The sequence below is a fragment of the Fusarium fujikuroi genome, chromosome FFUJ_chr01 (assembly GCF_900079805.1).
Source record: "Fusarium fujikuroi IMI 58289 draft genome, chromosome FFUJ_chr01".
Taxonomy (NCBI): Eukaryota; Fungi; Ascomycota; class Sordariomycetes; order Hypocreales; family Nectriaceae; genus Fusarium; species Fusarium fujikuroi.
Window position 1 is genome coordinate 2219072 of NC_036622.1, and position 13029 is coordinate 2232100.

Sequence of the window (13029 nt, forward strand, 5' to 3'; positions counted from 1 at the left end):
TCAGACGATGTAGTATCACAAGGCATGGCCTCATGCGCACACTCACACTGACTGATTATTGAACTGTGATGGAAGCAGACACTGACCTTGTGTCGTCTTGACGATCTGACTAACTGACACGCCTCAAGATCCGGATTCGGGGTGACATTCGAGGTCCAACCCACCAACCACCTGTATAGCCCCTGACCAGATTTCTGACAGCAGCGACATTGGCGCCCAGTCCAAGTATTTTGTCACCACCGATAGTTCCCTCCTCACTCTCATCTCCTGCAGCAGGAGAGCCAGGCTTGAGAATCTCAACACCGTCGTAACCCGCGACAACTCCTATAACCTGCCAGCCACCCAACACCTTGCGTGGGTTCTCTGCGAGAGCATAGTCGAAGCGCTCCCAGAAACGCGGCCAATAAAGTTGGTCTCCCTTTTCGGTCTTGTCGAAGACTAGAACAGGTGCCGCAAAATCAGGGTTGGGGCTGATGGGGAAAGCGATGGGACAACCAGATGGATTCTGCCCAAACAAGGTCAGCCCCGTCATACAACTCAAGACGTCGGCGTGGACGTCGATGACAGGAGTAGGGTCATCACGGGTGATGTAAGAGAGTTGCTGAAGTGCGTCACCGCCTGGATAGTTAAGTGAAGAGAATAGGAGCATGACAGTGCTGCCTGCGAAGCTGACGAGGACCGACAAGGCGATGGCGGCAGACACGCCACGGTAGATGATGGATTTAGAGGCGCGAGAGGAGACAAAATTGGCGCCGAGAGCTGCAGCGGCAGTCAGAGACGGCACCACATAGAAAATGAAACGAGCCTCTTTATGAGGCTGAGCAGAATAAATGGCCACAAAGAGCAAGTTGGGGATCAGCAATGTCTGGGTAGCCCGTGATGTGCCAGGCTGGAGTAGTGCATACACTGCCAACGCTGGTACGGAGGGGTTAAGCAATAGCTTGGGAAGCGCTGAGGTGAAATAGTAATGCCATGGAGAAACGCCCCATTCTGACGAAGATCCAAGAATAGCGTTGAAGTAGAAACCCCATAACTCGGGCCATAGGGGCTTCTGCCAGAAATACGAGTCAATGGGCACGGAAATAAGCAGTGAAGAGATGAATGAGCCGAGGAAAGTGAGAATCAAGGGGCGCAGACCGATACGACCCGTGAAAAGGAGGTAGAGTCCTGTCGTGCTGAGAAGAACAGCGACTTCAGAGCGGAAGATGGCTGCCGCAATGACCAAGAGGGCGATGGCTTGTTTCTGACGAGCAGCAGACAGATGAGGTGAAGGTTGGGGAAGCAGGAATGCCGAAGCAAGGGTAGCTAGTCACAGTGAGCTGAAGGTTCTAGCATCGATGGTGTATGAGATGACTTACTGAGACAGAATGCGTACATGTTTGGCAACGTCCGGGAAACATAGTAGTTGATATGGAACTGACTCGCCATAAACACCACCCACCAAGCTGAGACACCTGATCCATAAGCTCTCTTGAGAGAAGACTTGAAGGTCAAGAGCGCAGCAACATTAGCCGCACCAAGGATTCCTCGAACTATGAGCTGTGCATGCTGGAAGCCAACAAGAGCGACGATGGGCTGCCCTAGTCCTGCGAGGAGCACAGCACCGAGAAAAGTCCGGGGCACGGCGCCGGGAAAGGTGAAATGATCGTAAGTATGGGAGAGGCGTTCATATACATCCCGGGTGGGTGTTCCGTAGATGAGTATGTCGTGGGCTGCTTGTATATTGAAAGACTCTTCCACTTTTGTATAGGGCGACACAAGTAGATGAACGAGTGGGATGGTGATGAGAAGACACGTTAGGAAAATATCTGGGAATATTCAGTATACCTCACTTTTACAGCGCAACAGGAAAACGATATACCTGAAGTCTTCATCTTGGCTGATATAGAGCTCTTACTCTAGGTACTACGAGAGCTACTGTAGATACCTTGGAGCTTGATCGTATTGGTTTTCAAGCAAAAGGCGGAAAGATCTGCAAGATGAGAGACGCCGCAGGATCAAGAAAGTCTCTCCATATCAAAGTAACCGCTATAAAAAGAAATATAATAATTTATTAGAATTCTTTTGTTCAACATGAGTGAATGAATGAATTGCCATGAGCTTATTACCTTTTTAGGGGTCCTCGGATCGGTCTAACAAATCACCCGCCACAGAAAGAACACTCCCCGTCGTCACCCCCTTCCCCAGCAGTACCTAGGTACCTAGGTAGGTAGGTTGCATCGACCGTTCAAGCCACAATAGCAAAAGGTACGTACCTCGAACTGCATGGGAGTCCTTACATGAGATGGGATAGGTAGGTAGTTACACATCATCACTAACTACTACCTCAGCTGCAACCAAGACCACCATTCTCAACCCGTTTTGACTTTCGGTGCCGTCGCCCAAAATGTGGTTCTTTGGCAGTTTTCTTTACGGTAACAATACTCCTGTTCTCCTTATTCAGAGCCCATCAGCTAATATAGATCCCAGTTTGTATTCTACTCATCAACGCCGTCGCTGTCCTCTCCGAAGATCGTTTTCTCGCGCGCAGTACGAAACCCTCCCTGGCTCGAGCGAGTCTGTATAGCCCCGCGAACCTCATATCTGACCTGACCTCCCAGTCAATCTCTCTCCCGCTTCTTACGACCCTGCGTTCGGCGCTGGCCCCGATGCCAGCGTCAAAGCCAAGATCATCAATCTCATCGCGAGTGTCCGAACCATCATGAGGAGTACGTTCAACGCCCAAACCCACAACCGCGCAAACATAAAGAGCTACTACTTACTGCGCCTTTTGCAATACGAGGAACTAACGTAGCAACAGTGCCACTGATCTTTGTCAATTCCGTTATCATCCTTTATGAGCTCATACTTGGTTGATTAGCGCTATGCCACCCACATACAAGGCGCAGCTGTAAAAAGAGGACACGGTAGACTTTTCTAGGCATCAATGGAGTCCGGCTAATCTTGGAACTGGAGTTTTTGTTGTTGATACGAATCACGGGAGGCCATGCGTGGGAGTACTACTCTTTGATATGAATACGATATGGAACGAGGCAGGACGAGATGCGGAACCCTCTTCATGATATAGTAGTGAAGGTAATCTTATTGCATACGTGTGATGCTAAACTCGACATGTGCATATTGTCTCGGACGTCATCTCCTCAGTTCGCTCATAGGCGTCTTATCTTGTTCGAAATATACCCAAATAGCTAAATGCATCAAGGCCTGTCCAAGCCTACGGAGGCTTCCGAACAGGACCTCCAAACACCTATGTATAATACAACTGCCACGCTATGGGTGGTCTTGTTCAGCCCTCGATCAACGTTTGTCGACCAAGCAAGCCCATTCGAGCAGTAATAACCAAGTTTGCTTTCTGCTCCATGCACCCTTGTTCCATCTTCTACTTGATACCTTCTGTAATTAGGCCTTCTTGCCTTCACATAATGCAAGCTGTGGCAAACCTGTTTTTCCTGAGACTAAGGACAACAAAATGCCAGAGACCCGAATGCTGAATGCTTTTGAGGACCACCGTCGCCCTATTATGCTCTTGTCTCATGCAGTGAGTGCTTCATTCAAAGCGCATGGGTATCCTGCCATCCACTAACACGCCCCTTGACCACAAAGATGTAATACATTTCAAGGTTCCTCTTCCCGTATGTAGACGTGATAGGTACGTTCATGTTGGAGTCACGAAAGTAAATTCGTGCTCTTTTTACGTCCCAAGCTGAAGCTGAGGCGATCCTTGAGCTTGTCGTGTTTATCGCCTGCATCGCCGTTAGGCGTATCAGGCGTTTGCCCTGCCGATTTGTCTTTGTGGAAAAGCGAGAAACTTCTCCTTGACATCGACTTGCTACCACGTTTGGTTCGGTCGAGAATTCCATTGCTCTGAGGTGTTCCGTTTTCTTTCTTTCTTGCTTCCTCTTCTTGTGCTGCAGACTTCTTGCTGGCTTCCAACACTTTCGCTAGTTCATCGTTCTCATTTCGTCGTGCCTGTATCGCTTTGTAATTGTCTTCTCTTCGTTTCTTCTCGTCAACCTTGGCCTGTTTCTCTCGCTCCTTCTCCGCGAGTTTCTCGGCCTTCTCAGCAGCTTCACGCTCCTTTTTCTCTCGTTTCTTGTCCTCTTTCGATTTGGCTTCTTCTTTCTGCGTAGTGACACGAGTCAGGCCATTTGTTGCAGCTGCAGCGGCTGCTGGGGGCGCAGGATCCGGTTGGGGAGCTGAAGGCATGGCTGGTGCCGTACTGGCATGGGCAAGATTTGCCATCGACTCGTGATGCGTCAGGGGCGACATGGGCTGCGTTGCTTGCCGTCTCAGAGGCGCCGTATCTAATTTGTCCCCGTTCTCCTGAGCCAGATTGGCTGCTTCGCTAGCGAGTTTTACCTCCTCCATGCCCTCTTTTTCTTGCTCCTCTCGCACTTTCTCGAATGTGGTTTCCTGGTAGAACAAAACGTACGCGGTTGCCATCCCTGGCTTGTCACCGAAGAAGTTGCGGACAAAATTCTTGTCCACCGGTTCAACCATCTCGTCGTCAAACAGGATCCACCCCCTGCCCGGAACCTTGATGATAGACACGTAGTGACCATGGTAGGCATTACCACCAATGTGGACCACTACTGCATACAGTTCGTAGAGTCGATCCGGGTCTTCGGCATTATCTGTCGTGTTGAACATGCGCAAGTGGTAGGGATAGACGACCCTATGGAAGAGCTTTTGCAAACGACTGTAATCTTCGGTATACTTGAACCGCTTCAAGTGGAGCGTTAAGATCTTGGGTAACCGCTTTACCTTCATTCGCTTCTCGGCCTCCTGAAGGCCACCACAATGGTCGCAATGGAACTTGTTTCTCTCACAGAGCATCTCCTCAGCTGAAAACTTTCTTAAGCAAGATGTCACTGACGAATGCTCTTCCAAGTCAATGGACAAATCAAGAAATGTCTCATCGCGCTGAGAAGCAGTCTCGCAAGTCAAGCACTTGGTTTCTGATGTGAGAACGCCTTCAAAAATGTCATGGACCCATCCTGTTGCTGGGGAACTTGACCCAGCTACGTGATTTACCATGGCAGATCCAAGAGCGTGTCCCACTGAAGTTGCCAGGCCATCAATGCCGTCAGCTGGCGCCTGCAATTGCATCTGGCGAGCTGTGCTCTCAACGCTGTTGATGACATCATTCAACACCAAGCCGTAGAACTCATGAGCGTCTTGGTGCATTGAGTTTCGAAACATTTCATTGTCGCGCTTGAATATCTCGAGGAATCGTTGGGGACTGAGGACTCCTGTGTGGGTGTTGCTTTCCAGCAAGGCCAGAAAAATGTCCTTAAGTCCAGTAAATGTGCATTCATTCATGCCATAAGAAGTGGCATTCTCTCGTGCCAATTCCAGGATGGGCCCTTTGATCATCGCTTGTTTCTTCTTGTATTCGGGTGTATCAGGTTTGTCTTCAGGTCGAACGCCAACCTGTCCAGGCAACTGTTGATTCATGGCCTGTCGTTGCTTGATTACTTGGGATGTACTAAGACCCTTTTGTTTCGGCAAGGTCTCGACAGGGTCAGTGGGTGGAGGTCTGATAGTGATGGGAACCCTTGGTCGGCCGCCGTTTGTCTCCAAGGGCATAATCGGGGGGTAATTGACAACATTGTTCCTGAAGGATTCGGAATAAAACAGAGCCTGAACGATCGAGTTGCAGTAGCTACACAAAAAGTCAGCATCGTAATTTGGCTGTATGATGCCTCACCCAAGTCATACCATGTGTTCCCAAACTGTTTTCACGTTAGCCTAGTTCTTGCAATGGTAACGTATCGACGATGATGAAAATAACAACAACTCGGGCGGGAGTAGGTAGGGTTCGACGTACATTCTCGAGGCCGAAAAAGCGATCGGCGCCATCGTCTCGAAGGGGAGCTGCATTCTGGAGCATCTTCTCGAGCGGCGTGAGGTCGAGCACGGGCTCTTCCTTCTTCTTTGCGACAACATCTTGCTTACTGGGTGTAGTGGTCGTGGCCTATGAACCGAAAGCGAGAGGGATTTTGTCAGTCATCAGAAGTAATCTTGGCGCAACTTAGAGTGAGCGAGAGATGGGGTTGGGACAGCCCAGGGCAGAAATGGAACAAGGAGCGAGTCCAAGACATACAGTGCCAGAACCCTTTATTTTGTTGAAAAAGCCGGCCATGGCGATGTTGTGATCTCTCCGTTGAGGCAAGTAATTCAGTCGGAAAGCCGTGGATGGGTGAGCCGATCGAGCGACGTTATCAAGGCCGACCCGCACGCAACAGCTGCGCAGCAGCAGCACTCAGCGAAGACGATCGCAATTGAGACGAGGGACCATTCGCGAATGGCTTCGTATCTTCTGAAATGGCCAAAGAGTCGCGCAGGACGGGAAAAGTTGGGAAATTGCAAGCCAAGTCGGTTTTAGAGTTGCCGAGTTGTGAGCGAGGATGGATTATGGTGCTGGTGTTGGCTGCTAGGCGTCCTGGGGAAAGCGAGGCGCGGGTATGTGGCGTGGATGCGATAGCGCCGGAGTGAACTACTTGCGGTGATCTAAAAGCCGAACCGGAGACAAGAGACAATCGATGGCCTTGGCTAGAGAGAATCAGATATAGGTTATTACCAAGCGAATTCAAAGAGATGGGTGCAAACGAGAGGTGTCAAGTTACTGAAACTGCAAGAGAGAAAAGGCAGGCAAGACAGCTACCAACAGCAGAAAGACTGACTGACTACCTTACCTACCTATCTTAGGTAGAACCACAGGCGCAGTCGAGGCAGGTAGGGATGAAGGGTGGCGGGAGGATGTCCTAGTACAGTACTGTATGTAGAGGTCGAGTCCGGGGGAAGTAATAGTGGAGGAGGAGTGACCTGGACCCAGGTCAGGTTCAAGAAGGAGAAGGATGGACCAGTGGCCTCGTGGTTGGATGGTGCCGTGCCCCAACATGGTAGGTGCTGTAAGCTTGTAAGGTCCTACCTACTACTTACCTGTGATGTTTTAACTAGGTACTAATGTGTCTCTGTAGAATTCCACTTTTCAACGGCGCTGGATCATGTATAACATGGACAGTACGTAACGGTCTCCTGGGCAGAAGAAGTCATGATGAGATTAGAGCCTAAATAAGCCGGCTATCGGTACGTACAAAACCCGTTGACAAAGCCGACCCGGATGTTTCCTCTTTGGCGAACAATTTTTCGACAATGCTTGAATTGAGTGGTCGATACCTCCAGCAACGTTCTACAGCCGGAAGTGCTGCCGTCTCGACTCTCCTCTCCTGCATCGAGCTACGAAAAGGGCCCAGCTCGCGCAAACCCCAGTTTGCCTAGACCAACGGAGCCCCCAAATGACCCCCTCCAACTCACTAGGCCGTCATGATGGTGTCTCGCGAGTGGGTCCCCCAGAAAATACCATCCCAAAATCAGAGCTAGAAACGGAGCGCGTTAACTCCTTGTTAGATCAGAAGGTAGAGAGACACCGCTCTCGGGTTTTCAGGAGGTGCTTGTCCGAAGAGCTGATAGCCTACAGCTGCCATGTGTTTTTGATCACATAAAATGACATATACGCCTTTGCTCTCTAAAGCGGCTAAACGACATCATTGTTGAGGAGGGTCCTGCTTGGGTTTACCTTTACTGGGGTCCAAGGTATGGCTGAAGATTAAACGTGGTGTGGACGGTTGATAGACGCCAGACAGTGGCCCCATATCTGGGATCCATTGGCTGTTACCAAACGCTACCAGGGCTAAAAAGTAATGTCATGGACGTGGAGTTTGGAACACCACTGTGAGACATCGAAATAAATGTGAGTGAGAATTGGATAAGGAATCCAAGATATGAAAAGTACCAGGACGGGCTCCTCAAAGCACAAACGGGAATTCTAGGTACTTTATTGGATTTGAGTCGATGGCTCTAAGTACCTAATGGAAGTTGCGATCCAAGTTCTGGGTCTGTCTGACCCGTTGGTTTGGCTGGAGGCAGAATTCGTCAGGCAGGTAAGGTTCCATCGGAGGAGCATCGACCTCCTACATCCCCTGCCGTCCAATCTTTCAAATAGTTACCTGCTTCTAAATCAGCAAATAAACTTCTTCCACGATAACTACCTTACAGAAAGCGAAAATTCTTCATCTTCTTCCCACCTGACATCGATAGTCGACATCTAAACAGCCCACACCGGCATTGATCACCGAAAACTCACTCGCACATGTTCCCGGTACGTTCTGCACTAACAGTTTACCCCAACGGTTTTTGTGATTCGAGAACACTGTTACGATGAGAGGGGATATCATAGCACAGGTACGAAAAATGTGTCAACTGCCTTTAGCCGCAACCGATGACCAGTTCTAAACTCTAGCGGGTGTATTCGAGTCTCAACATGATATCGTCAATCTAAGCACCAACTTACACTGTTACTGTAGATGCGGTAAATAACAACAGCGCCACAACTCTTTGGCTGTAAACACCCCGGCCAGGATAACATGCAAGCCCCTGGTACCGCGAGAGATCGTTGCCCTTTCATTAGTATCACTTTTTAGACGTCCCGAAGACGAAGACTCTCCAGTTTCTGACGGGAGGCTGAAAATGGTAGAGCTTTCAGCACTCTGCCATAACCGGACGCCGAGGGAGACCAGCCACCGCCAAGTCGGATACATTTCTTGGCTTCTGTGATGCTGACTGAAGTAACATTCGCCTCACTGGAATATCCTTGGCCAACCCTCCAGGTTGGACGCCATCCGATATGTCTGTCTTGTTCCTGAGGTCGGCTGGACTAGTTAGACTGCGATCTCCCCTCCAAGATGTCATGTCTGGGTAGTCTTGGATCGCTGGCGCAGCATTTCTGTTTGGTGGAAATGTTTGTCTTGTCTGTGAAGATGTCTCATCGTGAAAAGCTACGCGCTCTTTAATTAGAGCATTGATCACAGGCGCTCCCTCCTGTCATCCTCCTTGGACAGAGCAAAAAGCGAGGCAAGACCAGATTTACTCCCTGGTCGAACCCCTGCTCCTTGGCATTGTTAAATGTCAACGAATATGGAAGCTTACTGACAAATGATTAGTTCTCTGGCTCCTCTGGATGCTACCACATTTGGTCATCTATGAGAAGAATTTTCGCATTGAACATGGGCACTAGATACAGATTCACCGTGTCATTGATCAGGTCGCCTCTACCAGGAGTATTCCATAACTCATCGACATTGATGCTCACCAACCGAAGACAACCCCTCATTCGAAGCGTTAGTTAGACACGGATTGTGGGGTTGCCATGCGGCACATCCCCCGTACCCACCCTGCAACTGAACTGTCACCAATCACTAGATCACTCGTTCACAACCGCGGTGACGGTATCCTATCAGTTTAGTCTGCCTGCCATCCTGATCGTCGTCAGTCGGCCCGTTACTGTTGATATGCCTTCTTATGCTTTGAATAAGCACAGATGCTGTAAATAGCAAGAGGGCAAACGGTCTCCTGACTGCATCCATCCCATTTAAGTGGCATGACAGGCTGTGTTGGCAGGTTGGCTAGAAAGGATCTATAGTCCCTTATTCATCTACGGATATCCGGGTTACTCACGTGCGTCGGTCCCGGAAATGTTGCTAACTGCTGACTAGCTGTCTTGGATATTCGCTCATCTCACCGCCGTTGGTTGGCTGACTGATAACTAGAACAATCAATCCTCTCGGCATACTATCTTTTCCGACTCCCGGAACTTCGTTCAAGGGGATATTCTTCTCCAGTTTACATCAATCGTTGAAGCCAGTGTTGCCAGTTCATCCTGACTGTGTTAGTCCCTCCATGCTGATCCAACGTTAGGTAGCAGTGAGGGAATATAGAATATCGGCGAACCATTGCTACGCCCATGGCTAGTGATGATGCCACCCGAACTGCACCTGTACGAAGGGGAGAAGTGTTCTGGAACAAGCGTCAGTTCTACTAGCTCTCTGTAGTTTCGTAACCGGCCGCGCATCGCATTGCATCAACGCACACAAACCGCGCCGTTCCCCGAGGTGCCCACCCACTTCGATCATGTACCATGACGGCATTAGACGTGCCCGTTTGGGAAAAGTCCTCGATTCGATCCACCACCAGTAACACCTACACACTCTCATAGACAGAGCCGCTCACTACAGCTCTGATGTTGAACACAGCTAATGTCAAATAGAGTTGTCAAGCGCTGGACTTGATATGAGTACTGATTTCATGGCATTAATGTTGATATCCATTGTGCTAAAGTGGCCTGTCGCTCCAGTGCCTCGTTAAATTATCAGACCTTCAACCGGAGATGTAATGCCGGTATATACACCAGACCCTCTTTTGTCAGCTCGCTCGGGGTTTTCATGCAATCATCAACCAAAAATGTGAGCAGCACAGCCGTCTTTTGCTATAGCATACGGATCACGTAGCAGAGGACCAGGTACTATATTATTGGCCGTATCGTAAAAGAATCCGAGCTCACGTCCCTAGGTGATTATCACTTTGCCCAGCTGCAAGCTTTAATGTATCCTCCAGACCGCCCATGCAAGAAACTAACGGGATGACATACAAATCCCTCTCGCGGATCTAATTTGGCCAAGCGTGGCATGCATCCGTCTATATGTAACATACCTACAGTGCAGCTGCTCGAGACCCAAATCGTATTCAGACAAGGATGGCTGCTGATAAGCTGCACATATGAACCCAGGGCCCAGGCAGGCCGTTCCACATGGATCCGATCATCCCGATGATAAACATCACTCAGTTCGTTTCTTGGAATCCAGCACAGTCGTAGAAGTTGGTTGTTTATTGGCCTATCAACACTGTCTCTTGCTTCCAACCCACCTGAACGAACAACAAAGGAATGCACACCACAAGGTCCCTGACAACTATGGCATAAGCGACTCATATGAAATTTTGCAAGGGGAGCCGATATAGCCTACTCCTGCTTCTGGGTTGGAGGTGGAGCGCCGCCAGTGGTGGGAAGACCCATAAAGATCTTGAAGTAGTCCTTCACGCGTTGTTAGTAAACAAGTCCGAAGGTATACCCAGTCGCCATCGAAATTGCGCAGGAGTACTTACATAGATCATCCACTGAAGTCCGGTAAGAGTACCGATCATGACAATCCGCACTGGGAGACCATTCCATAGGCCACCGAAACCAATGTCCTTGTATATTCTGCTCATGGCGCCGCCGAAAGCCTCACCAGGTTGACGGTTGGAATTCAACTTGCTGACCATAACATCGGCAGGGTGGGAGACGATGGCGCACAAGATACCAGCGAGGTAACCACCAGTAAAGGAGACACCAGTCTGTGCAGCCTTGCTATAGTCACTCTTCTGCCCGGGGAGGCGATCGTAGATCATCTCAACAATGGTTTCAAACGAGGCAAACTTCATCATTGTATAGGGAATTTGGCGACCCCAGAGCGGATATAAGCCTTTGTATAGTCCAGCGACGCCTTCCTTGCCTGTGATGGCGCTGATGCCTTGGACTGTTCCGGTGTAGGAGTTAGGGATCGAGCCTTGCATACGGACCTTGACGGCTTCGAAGGGGCAGAGGGCAAGATCAGCGAGAAACTCAGCAGAGGCAGAGGCTGCAAGATAAAGACCAGTCTTGTACTTATGTGCGGCCTCGGGACCAGCCATATCAGAGTACGTTTTCTTGAAATATTCGTACCAACCATACTTGAAAGCGCCTTGGGCAGAGTAGCCAAAGAGGGTTGGACTCCAACCCGTGAAGATACCACGAACGCCTTCAGCACGGTAGATTTTGCCCCAGGCCTGAAAGTTACTAGTGTAGAGTTTTGAGTCAACTTGTCGACGGGTTTTTACGAGATCCAAGGGAGTTACGGCAGCGTGAGTGAGACCCTGATTCTGATGAGTACAGTTTCTTTATGCTGGAAATTGGTAGGTCGGGAAATATTCCTCGGCTGAACACGAAGATGGACACTTACACAGGCCATCAGACCACCAAAGGTGCAGGCGGCATAGTACTTTCCAGAGTATAGCTCGATCTTTCCGGCCTTGGCTTGAGCTTTTGCGCTCGCCTTTTCAAATTCGGCTGTCGCCTCGGCGCTCAGCTCCTTTGCTTTGCCCTTCGCATCTTGTATGACGGAGGAGTAAGCGGGAAAGAGCTCAAGGCGAGCCTCATAAGGAGTACGGGGCTTTGCTGAGAGGGGACTGTAGACCGTTCCCTGGAGGACGTCACTGGATGGGTGCAACGGGGACATTATAGCAGTTCGATGCAGGCGATGATGTTCTGCCAATCCAGTGTGTTAGTGATACTCGTGTAAGTCAAGGGTGGAGCTGATCAATCGATACCCTAAGCAAGAGGACCACGTAGAATGATCGCAGTGCTAGATAAGGAGGAGACAAAGAAAAGGCGCAGATAAAAGCGCACGAAATACGAACTGCCCGATTGAGCCGGCCGTCGATACAATGCGATTCGGGGAAACCGGTTGCTGCTGTTAAACGCACCTGATATGACCTTTCAGCTCCAGCGAGAGAGTTTAACCCACAAGCTATCACGCCGTAATAGGTATTGAGAGAAGATATCGCAGGATGGTAATATGAGAGAAGGAAATCAGGAGATGTCCAAGGAAGGTTGGTGTAGTACCTTATCTTGCGGAGTTAAGGTGGTATGCGACTTCCAATTCCGTGAATAACGGGGAGGATGACGCTCGTAGCAGGCACATTGGAGCCGGTGGTGACATCACGCTTATCACTCTACCTAGATGCGCTTTCTCATATCATCCTGGACACTGAGGTGGTTTTATTTCACCAATGCAGTGCCATTCATTCTCTGAATAGGTACCTAGGTACTGGTTCCCACCATAGCTCAACCATTTGCTTCGCCTTTGACACATACACATATATTCCACTTATTAACTTGGATGGATCTCTTTTGAACGCTAATTATGAACTCTAGCGGGAAGATCCACGGCCTGCAGCTGGGGCTTGTTCCCGGAGCTGTGGAGATACTAGCTGGAGCTCTGTTGTCATTAAATCCCGATGTGTGATTTATTTCGACACTACGTATCAAATATATAGGATGATAGAATAAATGAGGCACAATCCCGGTTATATCCGTCATATTCCTGTCATCTC

At 49.6% G+C, this 13029-nt stretch overlaps 4 protein-coding genes; 1 reads left to right on the forward strand and 3 right to left on the reverse strand.

Moving 5' to 3' along the window:
* Positions 1-109: 109 nt before the first annotated feature.
* On the reverse strand, positions 110-1874 carry FFUJ_01427 (related to ECM39 protein, involved in cell wall biogenesis and architecture; the record flags this gene model as incomplete). XM_023578828.1 has 3 exons in its annotated part: positions 110-1305; positions 1359-1808; positions 1862-1874. 3 exons carry the CDS (start codon positions 1872-1874, stop codon positions 110-112), a joined length of 1659 nt encoding a protein of 552 aa, XP_023425487.1.
* Positions 1875-2386: 512 nt separating this feature from the next.
* FFUJ_01426 (related to YOS1, subunit of the Yip1p-Yif1p Complex, required for Transport between the ER and the Gol) lies at positions 2387-2856 on the forward strand (the record flags this gene model as incomplete). XM_023578839.1 has 4 exons in its annotated part: positions 2387-2414; positions 2470-2529; positions 2601-2708; positions 2801-2856. The coding sequence occupies 4 exons, from the start codon at positions 2387-2389 to the stop codon at positions 2854-2856; spliced, it is 252 nt and encodes an 83-aa protein (XP_023424141.1).
* Positions 2857-3666: 810 nt separating this feature from the next.
* On the reverse strand, positions 3667-6145 carry FFUJ_01425 (related to carbon catabolite repression protein CREB; the record flags this gene model as incomplete). XM_023578850.1 has 4 exons in its annotated part: positions 3667-5665; positions 5722-5735; positions 5831-5977; positions 6107-6145. The coding sequence occupies 4 exons, from the start codon at positions 6143-6145 to the stop codon at positions 3667-3669; spliced, it is 2199 nt and encodes a 732-aa protein (XP_023425488.1).
* A 4713-nt stretch (positions 6146-10858) lies between these two features.
* FFUJ_01424 (probable phosphate transport protein, mitochondrial) lies at positions 10859-12152 on the reverse strand (the record flags this gene model as incomplete). XM_023578861.1 has 3 exons in its annotated part: positions 10859-10930; positions 11002-11790; positions 11877-12152. The coding sequence occupies 3 exons, from the start codon at positions 12150-12152 to the stop codon at positions 10859-10861; spliced, it is 1137 nt and encodes a 378-aa protein (XP_023424142.1).
* Between the last annotated feature and the right edge of the window lie 877 nt (positions 12153-13029).